This window comes from Chelmon rostratus, chromosome 12 (genome assembly GCF_017976325.1).
Source record: "Chelmon rostratus isolate fCheRos1 chromosome 12, fCheRos1.pri, whole genome shotgun sequence".
NCBI lineage: Eukaryota > Metazoa > Chordata > Actinopteri > Chaetodontiformes > Chaetodontidae > Chelmon > Chelmon rostratus.
This window is the reverse complement of record NC_055669.1, coordinates 6937798-6963555: the sequence shown is the minus strand read 5'-3', so window position 1 is coordinate 6963555 and position 25758 is coordinate 6937798. Positions and strand designations below refer to the sequence as shown.

At 43.1% G+C, this 25758-nt stretch overlaps 1 protein-coding gene across 1 annotated transcript; it reads right to left on the bottom strand.

The window, feature by feature from the left end:
• Positions 1 to 378: 378 nt before the first annotated feature.
• col6a1 (collagen, type VI, alpha 1) lies at positions 379 to 25106 on the bottom strand. Its single transcript, XM_041948663.1, has 35 exons — positions 24840 to 25106; positions 24011 to 24140; positions 23211 to 23411; positions 22945 to 23104; positions 20912 to 21025; positions 20012 to 20032; positions 19184 to 19204; positions 19043 to 19087; positions 18877 to 18930; positions 18743 to 18787; positions 17885 to 17911; positions 17743 to 17769; positions 17567 to 17611; positions 17427 to 17480; positions 16726 to 16788; positions 16571 to 16633; positions 16406 to 16459; positions 16280 to 16315; positions 16135 to 16197; positions 15785 to 15847; positions 14102 to 14164; positions 13134 to 13196; positions 12946 to 12996; positions 12825 to 12860; positions 12598 to 12660; positions 7649 to 7714; positions 5841 to 5876; positions 5438 to 5474; positions 5218 to 5226; positions 4984 to 5117; positions 4479 to 4585; positions 3284 to 3470; positions 2999 to 3170; positions 2851 to 2880; positions 379 to 2541 (listed from the first exon to the last, which is right to left on the bottom strand). Exons 1-35 carry the CDS (start codon positions 24916 to 24918, stop codon positions 1937 to 1939), a joined length of 3024 nt encoding a protein of 1007 aa, XP_041804597.1. The 5' UTR covers positions 24919 to 25106; the 3' UTR covers positions 379 to 1936.
• Positions 25107 to 25758: the final 652 nt, after the last annotated feature.

Below are 25758 nucleotides of genomic sequence, written 5' to 3'. Positions count from 1 at the left end.
TATGACATAAGTCAGCATGAGTCAGCATGCTAACATGCTCACAGCAATGATGCTAACATGCTAATGTTCAGCGTGTGATGTTTACCATGTTCACCATCTTAGTTTAGCATGTTAGCACGGTAACGTTTGCTAATTAGTACTAAACACAAAGTACAGTCATATGAGAAAAAATGGCAATTCTGACTTGATGATAGCTGTAGATGAAAAGGGCTAAAATCAATTGTTTTTCTCTGAAGTAAGAGTCTTGGTTAATAATACATTTCATAGAGTGAGAATCTATATCAAAGGAAGCTCTGCTATATTTATGCATGTTTGTGTACTGGCTTGGGAAGCAACAGATTGCATTGTGTGAACAAAAGTGAGCTGAGACACTTTGGCGTAGCAACCTTTATTGAAGGAGCTCTTCCAACACTACTGAGGTTTTGTGTCCTCAGGTAAAAATATCTTCTTTAACAACATGGGTAGAGGCCGATACACTGAGACTAATAGCACCACAGATAATAACAACAGCACAGTGACTCTGGGCCATTGATGACAACAAAACTGAAGGTGTGGAACTTAAAGTTGTGGGGGTCTAAAAGGTGTTTGTATCCTTTCTGTTTGTGTGAGGGGCTCATGGCGTGAGTCCCATTAGATTCATTTTCCAGCCTTCAACCATGACAGATGTTTTCCTAATTCACTGATGAAGTACAAAGGTGTGTGTGTAAGTGTGTGTGTGTTTGACAGCGGGGTCTCTCCTGCCCAGAAAATCAAGAACATGTTTCTGTCATCTGAACCAGTGACCCCAGCACCATTGTTTATGGAACAATCGCCCAAGGTTACACATAAACAAATCACCTCCACACACATATACATGCCATAGATGGACACACATATGTGCTCACACACCCACACACAAATACAGACACACGCAGTGAGAGGGAATCACACATGTTGAGTCCAGCTGTCGCGTTCTCATTAGTACCAGGTGAGAAGCCGGTTTGTTTGAGTGTCTGCCTGATGTCATGTCCCGCTTTGCTTGTAGGTTTGGTGATCTCATAGAGCTTTAATGTGATGGAGGTGAGTGTGAGGTGTCACCAAGTCACACAACAGATTTGCTTTACAATTGCACAATAATTTGCTTTATATGGGGCAAAACCTAAAATACAGTTAACTGGCGAAGCATGCCAGCTTTCCAGGTTAACAATCATTTAAGTACAGCAAGCACTTGCAAAGGAATTTGTGGTTTTTCAATTCACAGCTGCGGTTGCTTCACTTATGTTGCTTATGTAAAATTGTGACTCCACGAATCTGACACCACTTGAAAGAGTGGTAAGAGCAACAAGAATGAGTCCACATTAAACCCTAAACAGAAATCCTTCTCCGGTCCTGGAGAGACAGCAGGGCGTAGCCTTGATGAGCCATTTTCAACCCATGCTAGTTAGTTAGTGTGTCAGAGCACGGGCCCAGACTAGCTGAAGTGATGCAGGGATGCAGAATACCTGAGTAGAAATCAGCCCAATGCATTTAAAAGCTAGAAATCTAGTTTAGTTGAGGCCCTTACTGATGGCTCTCCAGGACCGAAGCAACCACTTTCACTGAGGCTTTTTTACCCTGGGTTTTGGCTACCAGGCATCTATTCCTCCCAGTTGTGAACTATCACAACTGGCTCTAAAACTCTAAAATGGTTTAGGTTAGAACCATCACTTGGGTTATAGTCCAAATTGTACACAGCCTGAGATGGTCTGCCTCGGCGATCCAAATCAGGGGAAAAAAGCCCCAGGTAAATTTAAAGAAAACATTTCCATTTGCCTGCCACACAATCATTTGTCGTTTTGTGACATTTCTTTTCTTTGAATGTACTTGAACACAGTGTACGGTAAATGAGTGAGACTGAATATTCATAATGGGACTAAAAATCTAAAGCGTGTTGGTCCTGTTTTTTGGGGCCCTGCGTTCAGGGCAAGGACACCCTGCGGGAGACGGTTTGGTGGAAGACCCCGCGGAGCAGAGAGGGGTAGTCTGGGACGCGGAATAGGTGGCGTTGGGCGTAGGTGATGTCATCCTGACGACCCCTGCTCACCAGCGTGCGCAGGTTGGCCTCATTGACTTGGCTGCCAACGGCGATGACAAACAGCTCCACCCCGGCATCCGCCACCTCACGAACGCGTTTCTCCAGCACGGCCTCGGTGACGGCTTGAGACCTGCCATCAGAGAACAGCACCAGCTTCTTTCTGCCTCCCGATGTGTCCCCGCGGCCACGTAAACTCCTAACGGCAAATTCCATGGCCTCCAACACGTTGGTGCCGTCGTTTTGGAAGGCCGCCTCCTCAGTGTGATACGACAGCAGGGTCAAATTGGTAGTCGGCACCTGCTCCATGCGGGCGTTTCGGCTGTACTGGGCCAGACCCACTTTGACAGTGACACCCCGCTTCCTCTCGGCAGTCAGGAAACGCTCAGCCAAGCTGCGGACGAAGGCTTTGCTTGTCTCAAAGTTCTTCTGTCCCACGCTGGCCGAGCTGTCCATCATCATCAAAATATCGGAACTGTCAGAGAAAGAGACTGCAACACACACACACACAGACAAAGAGACACACAAACAATAAATCTGATCAATAGCTGGTTCTGTAAATAACAAAGAAAGACAGCCAAATAGCATTTATACTTTTTCAGTTTCACAGGTTTAAATTGTTGGTTGTTTTCTGTTTTATTTCAGCTCTGATCACATGTCTTCATGTCTATTTGAATGCACTTTAAACTACTAGAGAAAATTGTTTCCTAAGTTATAAATGGCAAAGTGGGCCAACAGCAGTAAGATAAGGTAAACACTGAAAAGCATAACTGTTGTTACTGAAGAAGAAAAAGACTTACTGGGACATTTGTAGTCTGGGCACCTCTTATCTGTACGAGAGAACAGCAGGGGTGACGTCAGTTCATTGGTACAAAATATTCAACCGATGGATGTGTATGTGTGTGTGTGTGTGTTTGTGTGTGCGCGCACTTGTGTGTGAATGTTTACCTTGACAGATTTTGGATGTGAGGTTCTGCAGGAAAGTGTCATCTAGCAGCTCGGCAAAGTTTTCCAGGACAAAGGAAAAGCCTGGTTTGGGGTCACTCTTGCAAACCACGTCCTCAAGCTGCTCCTGGTTGGGCTGACGGCCCGAGTAGTCCTTCACTCCTAAACCTCCCACCTGGAGTTGAGGAAAGAGGTTTTAAGGTAAGCACTTCCTTTAGTATTTCGGTTAAAAGGTCTACGAGCGTGGCACAGATGTTTACTGTGCCCGTCGAGGCGTATTTTACTCACCCGGAGGTTTTTACCACAGAGGACGTTGAGTGGAACTGTGTCCCTGATAACATCTGAACGTCCGTCAGTGAGCACGATAACGACGCGGTTCTCTTGCTTCATCAGCTGGATTGTGTTGGTCAGGGCAAACTCAAGGGCCTCGCCTGTGTACGTGGCCTCAGCTAGCCAACGCAAGTCTTTCACCGCCCTGTACACACACACACACACACACACAAATTCATCATGCAAAAAAGCAATGCTTTTTAATAATATAATTAATGAAATGCAGTGCAAATACACTTGTTTGCTGCTTTGCCAAGAATGAAATGAGAGAAGTGGCATCTCTTTTACTGTTGATTAGAGTTACATGGTTCTGGATTGTGTTCTAGTGTAGCTTAGCGCAAAGACTGGGAGCGGAAAGAATAGTTAGCTTCTGTCAAATATATACAATATGCATACTGTTAAAAAAAAATCCCACCCAACAGTTAGTTGGATTTTGTTTAGTGTGGAAATGTGTTCAAAATTAAAAATTCTGTTGTTTGCTGACCCATTTGGCACTAAACAGAAGAGATTTTGACATTTTCTTATGTATGCTAGGCTAAGCTAATCGTTTCCTGGCTCCAGCTCCATATTGCAGATTACATGTTTTTTGATCTTCTAATGTTAATTGCAAATGTGAAACTATCCTTTTAAATTACAGTGTAATTTACTATTTACCATAAAGATAAGTAAATAATGCAACTCTAGAGATGTTGGAAACACTTTTGATTGAACTGGACTGCATCCCCTTGCTTACTGTCTTTTGTTAAGATAGGCTGAATGTGATTGGGCTGGATGTCAAGAGATAGTACAGTATAAAGTATAATATAATATAATACTTTTGTTCTCCACACTCTCAGAAAGACAGCCCAGATGAGACAATACATCAAAAAATAAAGATAGCCAGTGTTGAGTTAGTAAATTAGGATTTTCTTGGAGATGATTATGATCTTATTGCATGACTAAAAGCCTGCAGACCTCCTTCCAAATACGGTCTGGCTGATTTGAACTTGAGACTTGGAGAGGATGTAACCAGAAACCAGACCAGTGAAATCAAATGTCTGCAGCAGTAGTGTTACTGAATCATTACTGAATGAGAACTGAAGCACACATTCAAAGATCAAGCCAGAGGAAAATCAAGGCGGGCAGGGCTCTGGCTACATGCATGTGAACTCACTGCTTAAAGTCGGTGAGGGTGACAACGTTGGTTCCCATTTGGACAACTTCTTGGGCTTGTGATCCACTGTACTGGACTACACTCACCCTGGACTCATTACCTGCGAACTGGAAAGAAAAGCGTCGCATGGTGACCGTTTGTTTTGGTGTGGGTGTGTTATGTCTACGAGCATGTGTTTTCTTCTGTCAACATTTCTGCGTCCCACCCATCCTGACTAATTATATCCAAACTGGAAGAGGAGAGTCACTGGAAAGCCATGAAACAAGTTCTGAAACTGGAGACAATATCTTTCATTCACACTTTCTATTTTGAGGTCTGCACTCTGATCATTTCCTCACAGCTCTGAAAACAGTTTTCGCAACGTTTTTGGTGTCAGTTTGAATAAACAACACAATCCACAGAGTTCACATGGGGGTTATCCTAAAGCAGTTTGGTAATGATAGATGAATATGAAATAGAGTGTCGTCAGTGTTAAAACCAAAGATCAGTCAGAGAGGGGCATTACCTTGACTTGCTGGTCTTTGGCCAGTCTGTCAATCACTGTGATGATAAAGTCTTTGGCAAGAGCGAAGTTTGTGGAACCAATACTCTCTGAGCTGTCCACGATGAAGGCCAGATCCAGAGGTGCACACTTGCACTCTGGAGACACACACGCAAACAAAATCACAATGGATGACAACAGCCATGGAGCATGAGGAACAACTATGATGACTGTGTTTCAGATCCACTACAAACTTACCACAACAAGCTGTGAAGTGATGAGGAGAGAATGGGAAAAAAAAAAACAAATTTAAAGTTAATTAACTGTGCAGAAACAACACAACATAACCTGACCATCACATACTTCAGGTTTTGATTGCGTGTTTAGCTAATCAGGCGCTGAGTTGAAAAGGGCAAAGCGTTTAACGTAGAGTGGCTCCGTTCCTGCGAGTGTGTGTGTGTGTGTGTGTTCATCTTACAGCAGAGCTTCATGATGATATCCAGAATTTCACATTCCTGAGGAGAGAGGTGGAGTACTTGTTACTGCAGCGATGCACTGTTAAATCGCATTACATAACTTTCAAACACAACACACATGCAGCAGGGTCCTGGACTGTTTCAAGCTGCTCCAAAATGCAAAAAGAAAACATGACAATGGTGATATTTTACGTAGAGGACTGGTCGGTGAAAGGCTACGGGTTTTTGTGTTCAGGAAATTGGCTGTGCGGCTTTGGACTGAACACACAGTATCAGTTTCAGACTCAAACCGAGCGCAGCCTCAAGGGGGAATTAGGTCTGTGGTGCTTAGCTGTCCTGCCCTGCGGCGAAAAAGAGGGCGAGGGTTCAGATTAAATGGGCTGATTGAATTCTTTTTATACTCACATCAGTTCCTGGTGGTCCAGGAGGCCCAGGAGGTCCCTGAAGAGAAAGGCAGAATAAGTAAGAATAGGGGGACTGAGTGATTAGTCTCCCTGATAGTTGTGTTTATCTGGTCTGACTTCAAGATGACAGAGTTAGTCCTGGAAACTGCTTTTAGTTTAACTGGAATAAAAAGAAGTGGTGATTCTTTGAAAAGCCATTACTTCTATGACTGCAAGCCAGAATCCGTCAGTCACTGAACCCACATCCACACCCACACATTTGTGCACACCGCTATCTTTCTGCAACAACATGCGAATCTTCCAAAAGTTCATTGCCACAGCATTTTGTTTTTTCGCTCGGCTGTAGGAAAACCATCTGTTTTGTTTTAACAGACATTAAAATCAGTTTAAGAGCATTCTTCTCAGTGTCAAAGACGCCAGAGTAACGTGCACGTGTGCACACAGGAAAACACACACACACGACACACACACACACGACAGAGAGAGAGAGAGAAACGCTAATTGTAGACGAGAGAAACTGTCTCAAGAAAACACATGACACAAACTGTTCATACAGAAATATGCAGCAGGGGAGCCAGAGGAGAGGTACAAGAGAGAGGAGGAAAGGGAGGAGGAGGAGGAGGAGGAGGAGGAGGAGGAGAGGAGGAAGAGAGATAGACAGAAAGTAGGGAAAGTGTGAAATAGAGTAGAGAACATGTCTTCATGCACAGTCTTATATTTAGATCCAACCTTTGTTAATCTTTCACATGATCCAATTCCACAAGGTTTCACTTGCCAGTTGGTGAGAGGGAAAGAGAATCACTCTATCTTTCCTACATACTGTGAGTCAAACTAATGGATGCCATGTTTTATGTCTTTACATGCGGTTTGACATTGAGTGCTGAGATTAGCAAACTTTAGCTCAGCTGCTGGGCGTCTATGGGATCAGCGGCAACCTCTGTCCGCAGGTAGGGAAATACACTGCAATTAATGAAAGGTCTGCTGATATTCTGTATATCTATATGTGGTGTCAACAAATTCCATGAAATAACCATAAGCAACAATTAATTGCTGCTACTAACAAGTAGTGCCTGTGTAGCCAAAGCCTGGTACATCTTATTCCTCCTTCACATAGACCTCCATTTTTACCCTGCTATTAAAATCAACACCATTGTACTAGCTGACATGTTCCTTCATTATCATGAACACAGACGCTGTTTATTGTACTGACCATCCTGGTGCAGTAAATACTCACTAGAGCACCAAATGTGTATTAATACGCAGCTGAAAATAGTTCCCAAGAAATATATTGCTTTCTCCTGTTTGAAAGTAGATCTTTGTGGAACATTTTTCAAGATTTAATAAGAATGAATGAGCTTGAGCGCCACAGACAGGCTGGGGATGTCGAGACAGACTAACACTCGTTGTTGGTTTTTGGCGTTTTCATGGGATTTCTTCACAATAAGACAAATTTAGGATACCGACTCATCTTTCAAATGAATTCAAATTCTGAACAATTACATAATTGTTTGGAAGTCCTGATTCTGCCACGGTGGCTGACATTTGATATGATCTCACTGACTTTGTTTAGACTAAATCAGTGGCTTAATAAATAATTTTCAATTGAGCTAAGCTAGGATAATCTTCATCTTCAGAACAACTTCCCAATGTATTGAGGTTAATGGTTTGGACATACTTTGCATGTGTGGACAGCAAACCCTCCAATATCTTAACTTGCTTACACATGCAGACAAACCTACAACACGCACACACACTTGCAGACGCACGCAGGCGAAATCAGCTCATGCTGTGGTTCCATGCTGTTCTTACCGGTCTGCCCTCAGGTCCCCTGTGACCTTTGGCTCCTTTAGGTCCTGGAGGCCCTGGTTCGTCGTTCTGTGAAAAAAGAAAGAATCGAGATAAAGAAAGGGGCCCAGACTTGTACAAAGTTTCTTTCTCTTACATAGATAGGCTGTCTTTTCAGATGGCAGGATGGAAACACATGTTAAACATACAGCTCTAATGTTTTATACAGTATCCATGTTGAACCTGTACTGCTGTTAACATCAATCACTGTCTGGTAGTAATGTGCAATAATTTCCAAGATGACAGCTTTGTGTCCTGTAGGTGTGTTTAACAAATTAGTATGTCTTCTTATGACTGCAGGGGGACTGCCCAGCTGTGCTGCCTCTTTTCTCATCTTTAGGATCATGTGCATGTGAGCGTATCGGCACATATAACCCCCGGGAGTCAACGAAAATCTTTTCCCTGGCATTGCACACGTTAGCCCTTATCAGTCTGTAACACAACTGGATCAGGGTTTGTTCAATTGTTGACAATAAATATGGCTCGATGCTTAAAACTGGAATAACTAAATAGTTATAAACACCATAAATTAGGTGTTTTAGAGACAAAAATTCAAGGGTGTAATAATGATTGTAAAGGGGAAACGAATTGTGTTTTTTTGCCTATAATTGTGCATGGTAGTTTATACCATAGAGTGGAACATGGCAGGAAAAGCTTTGCTACTTACAGACTGTTTGTTTATTTTCTTAAGGTGATCAAGATCTGTGATCTGAACATGAATGAATATAAAGAAGAAGGAGTTCTGCCAAATAAGGATGCTGATGAGTTTTGTATGTACTAAGTAATTTTTTAGTCTGATCCAGCAGGCTCAGGGAGTCACTGAAGTGAAAACTGAGTTGGCATTGTGTGTTTGAACACTTAACATAGATACGAAAGACAGCCTGAGGATTTGAGTGTTTTTTGATCATGAGTGAGGACACACCCAGATAACTAAACAGTGGCTAACAAAAATAATCTGGACCACAATCTGGTGGGGTAGCAATGTAAATCTGGGTGTCATCAACATAAAAAAGTTAATTTGCATAAAATTCATGGAAGATGTTAGCAAATAAGGGAATGGTGAGAACTTAATGGTCCTAATACAGAAATAAAAGGAAATATTGTGGCACTGAAAGTGTTTTTATTGATTGTGTTCCCTAGAGATGGATGGTATAGCTAAATTATTCTATCACAGTAAATATCTTCCATGTCACAATAGCAATGTACCGTGACAGTGTTATAATACATTTTTTGGAAATTCAATTGAGAAACAGTCATGGTTAAATATCCAGATGGCACTGTCCAGTTTAAAATGTCTCAAACCTTTGATCCTCTACAAACTGTTCCAGTTTATTGGAAGCATGCATCACAGCTAAATCTCAAAATAGCAGTCCTTCAGGGGGCTTTTGCAATACTAATAAACACTACATTTCAGAGGGAAATTGAAAATGTAGTTTATCTCATGGCTGGAGTTACTAAACTATTTTGCAGATCAAGATGTATGCATATGTTATAAGTTCATATTGTCTCTATCTGTCTTCTTGACTTCTTTCTTTTTCACATTTCTTTATAATTTCCCCCTTTCCTGTCTTTTGTCCTTCTTTTCTAATGTATTCAGTTTCTTCCTTAATTAATTTCTTCTCACTTTTTCTCTTTTCTTTAGCTGCTTCGACAGCATGAAAGTTCCCGAAATTATGATACAATAAGTAATTGTTAAATGTCACTGTATTTATATATAGGACTATCTGATGCTTCTTAAAGGCTGCAGTATATCATATCACCTTTTAGAAATGGAACCAGTATATCAAAACATGTGCAAAGGATCAGTCTGAGAAAAGTCTCAACACTCAAACTCAAATCTTAGTTGAGGGCAGGTCTGTGCCGGACAGCAGCCAAAGCCCCTGCAGCTGCTGCACTCTGACCCACTGCTGACTGATAAGAGATTATGACCCACACTGTAGAACTGTGGAGAATAAAGAGCTTCACACTGGAAATCAAGTTGGAAAAATGATCCCATCTTTAAGTTCCATGTTCCCATAGATACTGTTACACACACACTGCAACGAAATGTGGATATTTTGGTTTGAGGAAGACTACAAACAGCTGCAGAGAATTACAAATTAATGCAAAATTGCAAACTGAGAGCAGATACCATGGAGTTATGCTCCAGAAAGGGCTTTTAGAACAGCTTGCGAACACATGCAGATTCAAGGGCAACGGCTGTTTTAAAGAATGTAGTTACTCATCAGCATATAATATTAAACCCTTTAAATCCCAAAGATCATTAATGGACAAAGCTTAACCAGTTTTGTCCACAATAGTTTATCTCCTCTCTCCCCCAAATGCATTCTGATTGGTAGTCACATAAATACTTATTTGCAGCTCAAAAGCCAGAAAGAAATGAGATGCAGTGAGTGCTCGAGGGCAGGCTGGCACTGTAAAGGCCCAAATCACCACAACGAATAATGTGTGCCCTTTGATCCTGGAAGCCGACTCAAACCAGCCGATGTGCACCGTGCTCTACAACCATCCACCTAGAGTGGACAGATATGAAAGAGAACGAGAGGGAGAGAGAAGGTAATGCCAACCACCTGGCTTTTAACACACACTCCCACACACACACACACACACACACACATACACACGTGCACATAAACACAAGGTTCCAATTACTGCATTCTCAACTTCAAACACTGATGTATAGAGCACGGGCCGTGTCATCCACACAATTACACACACACTTCCTGACCCTCATTCACATTTGTCACATGGCCAGATGTGACTGTCATTCCTCGTTGGATATGTGTATATTATCATTCCAAAGCATGCTAGACAAAAAGTCAAAAAGGTGGAAAAGTCAAAAGGTCTGTCTCCGCCTTTATCTTCCCTGACACACCCCCATACGCAACCTCCTGTCCCCTCTGGCCAGAGAGAGCGCGGGCAACGAAGTACATGCCTGTGCAGTGTGAAAATATTTAAACAATTTAAATTAGAAATCCAGTGGCTCAAAACTGACAGTGAAGCCAGTGGCGTTAGATTCTCTAAAATGTTGATGGCCAGTTTGATGTCTCACGATTTCAGTTCAAAGCAGTAACTGTCTCGTCCTCCAGTAACCGCCCGAATGTAAAACATGTGGGAACAAACAAGTGACTGTTCAGACAGAAAGATGGGTGAATGCCTGTGGGGATAAGTGGATTGTAATGGATTCATTTTTTCCACTGAGGAGGACAGAACATGGCATCTTATGAAGTATTTTTAGAAGGGTCTTGGGATCATGGACTGAACGACGGCGCAGCAGCAGAGCGAACATTAGTGACATGTTCTTTGAGGCAGCAGCTCCACGTTTTGGGATATGGTCTTGTTTGCTTTCTTGCTGGGAGTTAGATGAGAAGACTGGTTTCATCTCAAATCTGTTGGTTGAATATGAAGCTACAGCTAGCAGGTGGTTAGCGAAGCAACTCTTCATTTGAACTCTTGTGTGAATTAAACAAGTAATAACGTGTTAATCAGTGAGCTTTAGTGGTGCAGGTAGGAGGATTTCAGACAGAGTCTAGCTGGTGCCCCATGTTTTCCAATCTCCATGCTAAGCTAAGCAGCGTATTAACAGATTTGAGCTCTGTGTCAATCGTCTGAAGTAAATCTCGGCAGGAAAGTGAATAAGCATATCTCCCAAGTTATATAACAATATTTTACTTAAAATAACTTATCAAGAGAATGTGAAAGCTCACTAGAAGACCATTTCCATTAGAGGCTTTTTGCATGTTTTAGCCTATTTACTTTATCATGCTGGCAACCATTTTCCAAAGCTTAAACACTAGTTTGTAGACTGATTGATAATTTATGTTTCAGAAAGAGAACTAGTGCAGAAAAAGCTGATGGAGCAACAACCTTCAAGCAGCATTTGCAAGTTTTTGTGAGATTCCAAAACTGTTTCCTCTAAACTGACTCATGCATGTTTTGAGTTGGTGATTTGTCGCCATATAATCAAGCAGAGGATTATCCTCCTTTATTACAGCTGTAGAATCGGTTACGGAGGTTATGAGAAGGTTCCTGCATGCTGCCGTCACTACTCAAGGACAAGTAAAAGATGGGAAAGTAAACAGCAGGCGAGTCATATTTCTGCATCTAATCCCTCCCTGTGCCACAGAAACACAAAGTCAGTCTGGATGAGCGGTAAACTGATCTGAGGCTGTAAATTCAAAGCGGACAAAGTGTGACTCCTCTGAAAGAAGAAGAAGGAGTCGACGCGCACTGATGTTCAGATGAAAGAAAAGTCCAAACATGTGCAGAAATGTTTAGGCCATGAAACGTGGACCTTGGAAATGACATAATTTCAATGCAAACATGACCAAGTTGAACCAGGGGTTAAAGTGTTAAAACCGGCACGCTATATGGACACGGGTGATCACACATGTAGCACTGCCACACACTGTCTCACTCACACACACACACACACACACACACACTAAAAGAGTAATGCAGTCCCCTCATCGTGCTCATTTCCTGGTATCCTTGACGACGACATATACACAGCTGCATCAGCTCAAAGCTCTCTTCCCCAAAGACACACACACACACACACACACACACGTTCAGATCTACTTAAGAAAGCATTTCCAGCTGCACAACAGAAGGACAGTGTGAGAGTGAGATGGCTAGACAGAAAAAGAAGAGTGGTAAAGCACGGTATGTGAGGGGCTAGATCAGAAAAACCAAATGAAAGACAGAAATTCAAAGAACAAACACATTATTATACATTATTATGAGTGTTAAAAGAGAGCAATAAAATGGAAATATGCAAATGTGTCTATAAATCGAGACACGTGACTCACATCCTGTTAGCACTCTCGGCCAAGAAGGGATTGAGGAGAGATAAAATGAGATCAAGAGTGAGGAGCAACTCCAAAATGGAGACAAGTCAGAGGCGGACTCACATCGGGGCCTGGATCGCCGGGATCTCCATCATCTCCTTTGGGTCCAGGGGTTCCTTTGCCACCCTGAAGGTTTCACATCAAATGTCAGAGGTCAAGAGTGCACATGGGCATCACAATCTATTTAACACTCCAATCAGTGAACTTTAAACATGGAAGTCATATTCAGTGTTGATGTGTGCATGTAAAATAAGAACTAATAGGTAGTTGAAATTTGAAAGGATGCTTACCGGCTCACCGGAGTCTCCGCGGGGCCCGGGATAACCCTAGGAAAGACATAAATGTTCAGAACATACACATTTACACAAAGCCAAGTCTCGTGTGTACACAACAGGCATTATCAACACATACCTGGAAACCATGACAACCCAAAGTGCCGTTCCCTTGGACACCATCTACTCCCTGATATTCAGAAAGAGAAACATGTTCAGTTAAATCCGCACATACACAAACACGCACACAACCCTCATGGCAGGGAATATGATGGATGGCACACATCTGTCCCCGTCCCCCCCGTCCCCCCCGTCCCCCACACTCACCCTCTCCCCCATCTGGCCTCTGTCTCCTGGAGCTCCTTTTATCCCTCTCGGTCCTTTGGGTCCCTGCGAGGTGAAAGGAATGACAAGATTAGAAACATATGAAAAGTGACATGGCACATGTTTGGTGAAAACATTTGGATCTTGTCAAGACATTGTGTGTGTGTGTGTGTGTGTGTGTGTGTGTGTGTGTGTGTGTGTGTGTGTGTGTGTGCGCTTGCGTGTGGACAGTCCACATGTAGCAGAAAAACTTTTAACTGTTTCCGTAACAAATCAGTTTCTACAGGTTATCACTTTGTGTGATTAGTTGCAGTTACTTTAAAGGTGTTAAAGTGATAGTTGGTATTGTTCTAATATACATTATTGATGATTATGACTATGAGCTTTTTAATTGCAGCTGATACAGTAAACTGCACATTTTTATGGATTTTGGAGTTAAATCAGTGGCGTTAACAGTTGGAGCAGTAAAGCTGGAGTTGGACCTCTTATGTCTTAGGCTTTAAAATCTTACAGCCCCTGAAAACACGAATTCAGACCTTAAGTATTTCTCAGTAACATTAAATATTCATGACTAAATACGCACCAATCATAGGCTAATAAAAAAAAAACTATCTTTGATATTATTTCTTTTGAGTTTAAGACTCAAAAAGTTCTGTAACACTAACCATTCATGACTAAATAAGACAATAAATGAATTTTAACACTGTGTGGGTGTGGTTTGATCATACAACCCACCGTCTGTCATCACATTCTGATTCAGCCGTTGCTAAATTCTGATTGGTGCTTGGAAGTTTGTGACGTAATTTTTCCAACTGAGCCCCTAACTTGAAACAAGTGAGAAATTGTCCCAAAAAAACAAAAAAAAGATCAGATAACTGTTTTCAAGTAGCATCTCATCACTGACAGGAAGCTGATGTACGCTAATTATCAATAATCGCTGTGCATGTGTGTGTGTGTGTCGTTGGACTCACTTCTGGTCCAGGTGCACCTTCATCTCCTCTGTAGCCAAGAGGCCCGGGCCTGCCAGGCTCGCCCTGGAAAGCAACAACACCATTAACGAGACATTGTTAAAACACGCGTCCAAAAAAAACAGTTGTATAAAGCACTCGCAGCTGGAGAAAAAGCCTGGCAAAGGCCTTTGACACCAGCCAGTTTGGGTCAACAGCACAAAGTTCCGCCTCACTTCTGGGCCACTTTTCAACACTTCTTCACTGATTGTATTCTGTTCATACTCTAAACTAGAGCTCCCGTGAGGCTTTGGCAGAGGCAGTCTGTTAGAACTGACCGTCTTGAGAAATTGTCTCAGCCGAAAGCTGATAATCATGTTTTTTCCACTGACCTTGCTGGTTGACAGTGTTGGATCTCACCAGAGTTCAGAGGTCCAACATACCTGAAACCTTAACAACGAGTCCTGGCGTACATCTCTACATCACTGCGTCAAGGTGAGAAGTTAGACTACTGGAGGTCAGCTAAAACAAGATTTTCAGCCCATGTTAAGGGCTTAAAAATGTTTCAGTTTAATTATCATAACTCTGGTCCTTTTTTCATACTTTTGGCCATCATTTCTAATCATTATAATAATCTCACACTCGCTAAGAGCTGGGAACACGTCGGCATGCTTGCTACAGTTAACTGAAGCTTTACTTGATAACGAACTTCCAAAGCTATCTGATTTCCACATTGTGTTCTCTGGATTTGTTACACAAGTCTTTGAAAGTGTTGCAGTTTAGAGGAGTTTTTAAATTGCTTTTCAGTTGAGACTATTTCCTAGCAAACAGCTGGGTCCAGCTGAGAGCTTCTCAGTCCTGTTCCCCTAATGAAAGCACCAACTTTTGCACACTGTTGAAAAGGAACAAAACACTCGAGTGTATTGACGGGAAGATATTTGCCACCATGTAAGAGGACTTCTTAATTTAAAGCTAATGTTGACAAAAATATGTAGTGAAGTGCTGTACACTGTACACTTTATGCTAGCTCGACAGCACAAATGATGTCAAGTACATTACTGCATGTAAGGATACAGTTTTTCCTGAGTGTGTGAGGGAGGCCCAACATGTCAGTTATTCCATGTTTTCTGTACTATTCAGTTCAATTACCATTCATTCAGCTCTGATGAGGACAGGAGGCAGCACAAAAGAGCCATTCAAAGTTCTGACATCACGGAGGTTACCACAACTAACGCTTGTAACGTATTATTATTATTACACTGCCTGGTGCCATATTAAAGAAACCATACTGAGGCTTTGGCTGGAGCAGACGGAGAGAAGAACTGAGTCAGAGGGGAAAGAGTGAGTGCTGATGTTCCCAGGAGGAGTAGAGGCTGAGAATGAGAGAGGGGAGATGGAGCATGCAGGAGCGGGCAGCACTCCGGGGCTCCAGCCACGTTCGCCTCTGTTTAAGCCTCTGCACAATACGGATGCTCGCACATGCGCGCGCGCACCAGGAAGCGAGCACACGCTCGGGCACCAGTACCCCTCTCCAACTGGAAAAAAAGGGATGCTGCCAGAAAGAGAAGTGGGTGGTTCGTACTTGGGGCTGTGCCACCTCCTGAAACTCTACACAACAGTCTCATGAACAGTGGTACTATATGTACTATGGCTCCTGTGTGCATGTCTATGTAAATGTGTGTGTGGTCACATTTGAGTGTGTCTTACAGGGTCTCCGTTGGAGCCAGCCGAGCCTTCCCTCCCCTGTTCTCCACGGGGCCCTGGCTCCCCCTGGAAATGAAAAGAACAAATGTATAATGCAACCTAAAGGCATACGAGACAGTACATTAGAGAGGTAAAGCAGACAGAGCCAAGTTTTAAACAAAGTGAGCTCAGTAGGAGTGCATGGGGATAATATGAGAACAGCAGGTGCTCAACTAAGGTCAGTGTGGTTGCAGTTGAATATGCCAAACAGCATTTCCCATGAATTTCTCAGGAGGAGGTGCTGAGCTCAGACAGCCCCTGAGTGACAGGGGAGCTGCTCTTCCTCCCTCCTCCTCATCCTTATCATCACTTACTGGTTCTCCTCTTGGGCCTCTGTTTCCACGGGAACCTTGCTCCCCCTTCTCTCCAACTTGTCCCTTAAAGGATTTAAAAGACATTAATCCATATTTCTCCAGCTGTTACGTATTCACACTCAAAGTCAATATTAATCCTACGTACTCTCTCGCCGCGAGTGCCGTCCGATCCCGGCGGGCCCTGGAACACACACAGATATCAGGACATCAGACAACCCATTCAAGATCACAGAGCAAGTAGACTGCCATTATCTGGAGCTTTATCGCTTACATCGTCACCACGCTCTCCTTTGTCGCCGTTGTTTCCGGGAGGGCCTCGTTCACCCTGTCACAACACAGACATTTACACATGTTTCATATTTCCTGCTTCGTGTGATACACTCCGTGCACATCTGTCTTTTGTCGTCGTTCGTTCTTTCTCTTTGCACTGATTCACCTGATTTCCCTGTGGGCCGTAGTTTCCAGGCCTCCCTGGTTCGCCGTCTCTTCCAGGATCTCCCTGAAACAAACACACAATGTCTCATTTCAAACTGCCAAAACGCCATTTGAGATCAACAACAGCGCACGTTTTATTTCTTTTTCATTTCGTACTTTTGCTCCTTTCAATCCATAAGGACCAGGATCTCCCTTTGGTCCGGACTCTCCCTGCATGCCCTGGAAGCAGGAAACACAGACGCAGTTTCAGCACATGATCAAAAGCAGCTGAAGCCGCAACGCTCAAGCTCGGAGGCGACTGTGCATGCACACATAGGTATGTGTGTGCGTGCGAGTGTGTGTGTGTTTGTTTACAGTCTGACTATACGGCTTCATTTAAACAATCTGACAGTGGAGAATGTAAACGGAGCAGTGATTAAGAGCCAAGGGTTTCAGTCCGCCTGCCCCGGGGGATCCAGACACAGGGCGTGATGTTGATCAGGGCCGCACCGACGGCGACGTTCCTAAACATGCAACGCTGGCTAATGGCTAATCTGTAAACAGTGTGGCTGGGCCTCAGACAGATGTGGACGCGGCCTCTCTAACTGTGTGTCTGTTCAAGAAAGAGTTTATGACACCAAAACAAAATGATACAGAGTGTGTGTGTTTCCTGACACCTGCACATCTGACTGACTGTGTATCTGAAAACCTCAAACCGGACGTCATTGTCAGAGTGCGTTAACATCTAGTGATCGCCCATCTGGTTGTGATTCAAACTGTGTGCGATGTGTGACATAAATGTGAGTGCAGCTCCAGACGAGGCCAAAATGCAAGATCATACCATTCATATTATTCTGAGATTGAAATCTGCAACTCACGTCTGACCCGGGAGACCCTTTACAGCCGGCAAGACCAGGGAAACCAGCTTCACCCTAGAGGGAAAACCATAGATGCATATCTTCAAAAGACTTGATCAAACCAGCAAAAAGAAGGGTCAATGGTCAGGTCTGTCACTCACCTTTCGTCCATCGGTTCCATCCCTTCCCCTTTGACCTTTGTCTCCCTGAGAAAGAGAGAGACGATAAAGAAATTAGAAAGAGTGAGCGAAAGAGCAATTTAATTATTAGCTCTCAGGGCAATTACAGACAGCAGAACATCCCACTCAAGATGAGACAGCTGTTCGGAGGAGCTCACCTTGTAGCCTTTGTGTCCTCTCTCACCCTGCAGGGAACACACACAACATTAGTCAGCCACGTCCACGAATCATACGGCACCCTGGAGCAAATACGAAACGCTGTTTAAGTATACTTTTCATTTTTGTGCGTTCTGAAGATACCTTTTCTCCTCTGCCGCCACGGTCACCCTGGAAACAGAAACACACATATCAGAGTCATCATCACCACACGCAGCAAAGTGATCAATGAGAAGGCGGCTAAAGTCTGACCTAGAGTCAGAGGTCATCAACAGGTAAACAAACTAAAAACGTATAAATACTTTCATTTACAGCTGTTTCCTTGCCTGCATTAGTTTGTTTGTAGGTCACAAACATTTACGTGAACCTAAAAAGGTGGATAAGTGTTTCCATTTTTTCATATTGGCTCTAACAAGCTAGCTCTTGGGTTACATTTTACCTGGACAAAACCAAAGATAAACTTACAGCACAGATTTCTGTGCTGTATATCTCTTTAAAATATTTTTGGCTGCTAGCAAGAAAGCCATCAGGTGGAAACAGCAGACCAACGTTCAAAAAAGGACGAGTGGTATTCAATTGTCAATTAAATAAACTGCATGGAGAAATGAATCTTTCTATCAAGACTATAACGTGAACAATATGCAAAAGACTGGAAGAACCGACTGTGTGTGTTTATAAGATGTAACATAATAAATATGTCTCTGAAAGACTGTTCCTCTTCCAGTATCATTCCGCCCGTGTCAACTCATTCATTTAGCTTCAATATATCAATAAACATAAAGTTACCAAAAAAGGTCAATAAACCTTACTCCATTTAATTCCAATGTGACACAATGTGATGGTGCTATGTCATCCATTACTAAGACATTCTCATCTATCAGTGCTGCTACTGCTAAATCTCTTGAGCATCCATTCATTCACATCTACAAAGTCTCTCTGGTCACTTTCACTCGATGCTCCAGTATAAAGAGAATCACGTCTGTTAACTTAAGTGCACTCTACCTTCATTCCAGTGTACCCAGGAGGGCCAGGATCTCCAATGCTGCCCTGTAACAGAGGGATAGAAACATTAAAGCATCTGAATGAAACCTCCATCCAACCTGCATGACAAATCCAAAGATATGTGAGTCACCTACCATGTCACCAACGTCTCCTTTCTCTCCTGGCATCCCTGGTCTACCTGTTTCTCCCTGCAGAGAGGCACAAAGATGCAGACAATGTAGAGGTCTGTACAGTAATGCATTTAGTTGCATTTGGTTTCTGACATGAGGATTCATACGCTTTTATATCACATCATCCCACCTTAGCTCCAATGTCTCCATCTGGTCCTTTAGGCCCTCCTGGAGCCTGCAGGGGAAACAATAAAACAATGAAATAATTGCTCAAAAAACAACAAAAAAGAAGAAGTAATGTGGGTATTAAGATAATAAATGGTTTACTTACATTGCAGTCGAAAGAGCAACACTGGAAAAAAAAGAACAGAAAGATTATGAGCAAAGCATAACAGGACGTCTGATCTGATCTGGTGAGACACTGAAATAATAGTGTTTGCTGGTGTCAACTGAACATCACCATGTTTGACTGACAGGTGACAGCAGGGCTGGGAGACATGTCCAATACTTAAATTAGAACTGCAGTGATTTTTTTTTGGAGAGACGAAAGTAGACAAGATTGTGAATATCGCTGAAATCTCATGTGTTCATTTCAGCTTCCTGCTGCAGTCCTGCCTGACCCCTCCTTGTTTCCTGAGCACGAGAGAGCTTAGCAGAGTTTACACGGCAGGGGAGACCAGTTCGAACAAGACTAAGCAAGCATCTGAGACAGAACAAGAGGGAAAAAAACCTATCTGTAAACATCCTAGCTCCATTTCAGATTTAAGATCTATTGCTCTAGATAAACAGCAATAACTCATGCCGTTTTGCCAGAACTGTCCAGAAGTTGTCTTAATTCGAGCTGCATCAGCGAAATTCATCAGAAACAATTCTGCTGATGGGATGTTTCAGTTAAAAGATACAATAATGACTAATGCCTCAGTTAAAACAACACAGGAAGAATGAAAATTATCAACACACAAACTCCAAAAGAGCTTCAATTCATTCATGACATTTATCAGCATTGTTGCTCAGCACTAACTTTAACTTAAACTAACCTCTCTTTGCGATCTGCAATGCAATTATGTATGCACAGTTTTACTATGTAACTACTAATTTAAATGTAAATGCAGTAAGCAAACACACACAAAAAGATTAAATGAATTTGAAAGAGACGTACCGTATCCTTTGTCTCGTTTGTCTGAAAAGATGGAAAGAAAACAGATGTTAGTTTAAAATCCAAATGTTTCATTTTGTTTATACAGAGAGAGAGGAAGAGAAGAGAAGAGAAGAGAAGAGAAGAGAAGAGAAGAGAAGAGAAGAGAAGAGAACAGGAGAGAGAGGAGAGGAGAGGAGAGGGGGAGAAGAGAAGAGAAGAGAAGAGAAGAGAAGAGAAGAGAAGAGAAGTGGAGAGGAGAGGAGAGTAGATGAGAGGGGGAGAAGATGAGAGGGGGAGAAGAGAAGAGAAGAGAAGAGAAGAGAAGAGAAGAGAAGAGAAGAGAGAGGAGAGGAGAGGAGAGGAGAGGAGAGGAGAGGAGAGGGGGAGAGGAGGAGAGGAGAAGAGAAGAGAAGAGAAGAGAAGTGGAAAGGAGAGGAGAGAAGAGGAGAGGAGAGGAGAAGAGAAGAGAAGAGAAGAGAAGAGAAGAGAAGAGAAGAGAAGAGAGGAGAGGAGAGGGGGAGAGGAGAAGAGAAGTGGAGAGGAGAGGAGAGGAGAGGGGGAGAAGAGAAGAGAAGAGAAGAGAAGAGGAGAGGAGAGGGGGAGAGGAGAGGAGGAGAGGAGAGGAGAGGAGAGGAGAGGAGAAGAGAAGTGGAGAGGAGAGGAGAGGAGAAGAGAAGAGAAGAGAAGAGAAGTGGAGAGGAGAGGAGAGAAGAGAAGAGGAGAGGAGAGGAGAGGAGAGGGGGAGAAGAGAAGAGAAGAGAAGAGAAGAGAAGAGAAGAGGAGAGGAGAGGAGAGGGGGAGAGGAGGAGAAGAGAAGAGAAGAGAAGAGAAGAGAAGAGAAGAGAAGAGAAGAGAAGAGAAGAGAAGAGAAGTGGAGAGGAGAGGACAGCAGAGGAGAGGAGAGGAGAAGAGGATACATACGATCATATCAATGATGGTTCGAATGGTTCCTGTCCTTTGGGTTCTGGAGTTGTCTGCAGCAGTGAAGTTCTGTCTGTAGTTCCGGTCTGTTGCGATGACTGACAGCCTGGTGTCCTGTAGAGACACAAAATAAATGCATCATCATCACAAGCCCAAAAGTAGCACCGGCAGTGAAACGTGCTCTCTGTACTGTATGTGACTGACTGATGAGGCTGATCTCTAAAAACTGTGAAACCTTGTGATGTTGTGATTTTTAGTTTATTGGATCTCAGTTAGGAACTGTTAGACTTCCTTGTTTTAGACATAACAGACATTGTGCACTGTTGAATTTCAACAGACTCTCTGTCAAGAACACCTTAATTTATTCCCACAAGAGGCTTTACTCTTCACTTTGCTATTTAAAGTAACTTTACTTCAGTTCACTTCCCTTTATGTAATGGTATTGTGCTTTAATTCACTTCACTTCAGTTCTCTTTACTTCACTTCATTCCACTGTACTTCACTTTACTTTAAGGTGCTTCCTTACCTTCTCTTACTTGATCTCACCTTAAGGTACTTCAATTTCACTTAACTTTGTTTTGGGTACAGCATTGTAACAAGGCTCAGTTCAGCAGCATTAAACACAGACAGCCATCAGTCCTCACTTCTTCAGGGGTTTGAAGTTTGTGGGTTAAAGTTAAACTTAGTTTGAGGTTAAATGTATAAATATATTCTGAATTTGTAGCCAGTATTAGGCCTCAGTAGTCTGAGTTAGCCAAATCAAGTAATTATTTTAATCTAATTTAATATAGACACTGTCTTTTTGGTGGGGGGTCCCTTCTTTGTGTTTCTTGTTCAGGAATGCATTGAGAATTTGGGATTTTGTCCCCCATCTCTTAAATCTGAGTCACACTAGGAAGATGTCCCTTCACAGCTATTATGGACATAGGCCAATAACTTTTTGTACAAATGGGTTTGTAAATATTGTTTTAAGATATCATGAAAAAGCCCCTAAAATCTTAGTTTCTAATCCCAAGTAATTCTCTATTTGACAAAAATAAATATAAGTAAAAAAAAAAAAAAAAAAAAAAAAATCCAAACTAATCTGCTTCATCAGGACTGCGAGGGTGTGGTTTGTTCAGATTAGAAGGGCTGAGACCAAACAACCCAACATTTTATCAGATTCTGATTCAGGCATTGCTAAATCTTGCTTGGTGGCATCACCTTTTTCCAACTAAGCCCCACAAACTTTAAACCAGTGATAAGAGCACAGAAAGAAATACAAACACAGAAATTTCTCATGAGAAATAGCCAAACAGGTGAAACGTTAAATGTAAGACCCAAGAAAGAGCCAAGTTGATTGAGTAAATATTGTAGGTTTTCAGGGCCTTTACCCTTTATCCTTCTAATGGATAAGGATTGGGGTTCTGCATTAAGTTGTGGTGATTAAAGTTTAGGTTAGGGACACAGACTGTAGAAAACATGAATGTAGTCTCTGTGACGTCACCCACAGGTTCCTGTGAAGCTCAGTGACAGTGGCTCTGGCCATCACCGCCCTGGCAGCGCCCGACTCCAACTAACTAATCTGATCCCAAAATGGGCAAAGAGGTGGAGCTGAGGAGGGCCAAATGAATGCTGAAACCAAGACGGTAGCTGTCAGTCAAAGTGGCCACGCCCTTAATTATGCATAACTTTAAGCTTTTATATGATTTAAACAAGTGAGTTATATAAAACTTCCCCCTCGGTACAGTTGTCATGAATGATGATATTAGCTCTAGAGACCAACACTGTTTTTTGTAAATTGGGGCATTTAATATGGGGGTCTATGGGGATTGACTGTTGGACCTCAAGTGGCCATTTGAGGAACTGCAGGTTTTGGCACCTGAGCATTGGCATCATTTTTCATCCCTGGAGGTCGCTGCTTAGTTAGGGGCTTGGGAATGTATTATGCTAATGATGGTGCTCACCATTATATAGGTACAAATGTGTATGTGTGTGTGTGTGTGTGTGTGTCTGTGTGTGTGTGTGTGTGTGTGTGTGTGTGTGTTCTGTACCTCCTGGTCAGGTGAGATAGCGACAGCGAACACTTTGACTCCGTGCTGTTTGGCTTCATTAGCAGCCTCCTGCACGCCTCCACATGGCTCCTTGTAACCAGTAGCAGGATGGCCATCAGTCACCACCACGATGTACTTGTTCTCATGGTAGTGGGAGCCCCTGTTAGCCAGCACACACACAAACACATGCTCAGAAATTATACCAATCTTCTTTTTACTTAATCTGCTACAGTCTATGTGTGTTTGTGTGTGTGTGTTACTGTTACTCAATGAGCAGCTCAGCAAGGCCCCTCTTGATGGCACAGTCAGTATATGTGCCCTTGCCGATGTAGTCGATGGCATTGACGGCATTCTTCAGGGCCTGGCGGTCAGTCGCCATTTCACTGAGCTCTCGTACGAGGATGACTTCGTCACTGTAGTGCAGTGCTCCTGAGTTCCACGTCAGGGTGCGGTCACATCGGTGGCGCCTGGATAAACACAGGACACAGGTGTTAAGTAGAGTCTCAGCCACCTGACAGTACAACCATCAGGTCAACACAACATTAATATGCAACATGGTACAAACAGGCAGTTACGATATGTAATTAAGTAAATTTACTCAAGTACTGCACTTAAATACAGTTTTGAGGTCACTGTACTTGAGATTTTTTTTTTTTGCTATTTAAAGCTACTGTAAATATATCAGACAGCTTCAGTTACTAATTACTTTGTACGTTCCAATTTTACATACAAACAAATAATGTCATAATAGTGAGTGAAAACTTTCACATTTGACACGTGAACATGTTGCTAACGATACTTTTGCACCTTTACTTAAAGAGTAACTAAACACCAGGCTGGAAAAGTGTTTCACTGAGCACTGACGGGTGTGGCTGGGTGTAGTTGAAAGTGCACTGTATTGCACATGTAGCTAACCAAACCTAGCAGTGATGTCACAGTGCCCCAGAGTACACCTGCACATCACTGCAGCAAGGTGAGATGTTAAACCACAGAAGTTAAGTAAGACTTTTATCTGTAATGGAGTATCCTTCCACTGGGTTATTGTGTGTGTGTGTGTGCGTCTTACATTTCCTTGAGTTCATCTATGAAGCGAGTGGTGAATGATTTGATCTGGTCAATATAACGTTCGGGAGGTGTCTGTCTGAGGGCGACACTCTCAGATGTATCCAGCACGAAGAAAAGGTCAACCGGACAATCTGCTCACAAAACAAACAAACAAACAAAAGATGGTCATCAGCACATCATCATCCATTGAACAGCCATAATACTGCCAAATGGCGCATTCGAGGTGGAATTTATGTGATTATGAACCAGTATAATCCAAAATGCATTAATGATCACTCATCCACCCATCAGTTCAAGTGATGTCAGCACTGGCATCACTGCTGCAGCTCTGTAGGCCAACATCATGCCACTTTCTATCCATCCTGCTGCAGGCCTGCACCCATGACATGGCTGTATACACCTGTACTATACCTGTTGCACAGCACCCTGGCAGTCGAGCAGGCCTGAGGTGCCTCACCTGCTTTGGTTCTTGTCCAATTCTATCTCGTTGAGATCCACAGCACTGGTAGATCTAGTCTGCGTCACACCTAACGCTTACTATTAAGGCCCATTGAGACAACCATGGCCCAAACAAAGGCCTGCTCAAGGTGGGCTAGGCTACTGTCATCCTCTGATCTTACTCTCAGCTGTCATTGCATCTGGGCTGCTGATTTGCAAGGCTCCCGACACTTCCCGAAGACAATGAACATCTGGAGTAGCTCTTGCAGTAAACTTCACTTCAGCATGGGACATGTTACATTCAAACACAGAAAGAGCGCTTTACATGCAACACAGTGCCATAAACATCTGGAGTTTTCTTAAAAAGCACAACCTCTTTTCAGCAAACTCACCCGCAAACCTTCGGTTTTGCGTTTGCGCTCCAGCCAAGAAAACGCACAGCAGCGCAAGGAGACCTTTCAGAGTCCCCATGGTGAAACTGCAAAAAAACTAAAAACCGAAAAAATACAACCCCCGATCACAAGAAAAAACAAAACAAAAAAACAACCGAACCACTCCGGCCCCAAGCCCGGTACCTCTAAACCGATTCGGCGAATTTTTGGTGATCCAGCGCTCCGCCGCAGTTTGTCCGAGGCGAGACCCAGAACGCGCAGAGGAGGACCAGAGCGCACGGCGAGGAAGGAGGGGGAGGAGGAGGAGGAGGAGGAAGAGTTCACGCGCTTTTTCTGGCGACGATGAGTAGGAATAGACTTGAACGCGCACGAGTCCAAAGTTTACACAAAATCCCACATATGCCTTCTTCCTTAAAAGGGGTCCACAGGGACGTGGACACACTGGAATAAACAATAAACCAGCTCACTGTGCAGGAGGCTGCAGCGTGCACAGATGGCGCGTTTTCTTTGCAGCAAAGAGGGCGCATTTAGAAAGTGATCATGGATTATATTTAAAGGATTTCATAACATGTACAGTGAGAAATCAGAGACAGCTTTTGGGCTCTCATTTTCACTCATAACTGCAAAAAATCGTGAAATGCAACAGTGCATAGATGCACACTGGAGTAATTTCATCAAACTTAATGAAAAGCAGCTGACGCACATCTTGGAAGCATTTTGTATTCTCTTTGTGTAAAAGTGGAAGATGGAGGTGGGTGGAGTTTGAACACATCTGGTTCAGCTGGGCGTCCGAACCAGACCTGAACATAAAATCAAGAGGAGGAGGGGGGAGGGCTCTGTACTCCCTTTTCGTCTGACGCAGGAAGGGACACAGTGCCATCTAGTGCTCCTTGTGGGCAGATCCTGGAGGGGACTTTGG

Excerpts from the sequence above, each read along its gene's own strand:
- col6a1 (XM_041948663.1), bottom strand. The coding sequence starts at position 24,918 with ATGGGGACTCTGAAAGGTCTCCTTGCGCTGCTGTGCGTTTTCTTGGCT. Across the intron at positions 23,412-24,010 it reads ATAGATGAACTCAAGGAAAT|GCGCCACCGATGTGACCGCA; the intron begins GTAAGACGCACA and ends GTGTTTATCCAG. Across the intron at positions 15,848-16,134 it reads GAGGCCCAAGAGGAGAACCA|GGGGAGCCAGGGCCCCGTGG; the intron begins GTAAGTGATGAT and ends TTTCATTTCCAG.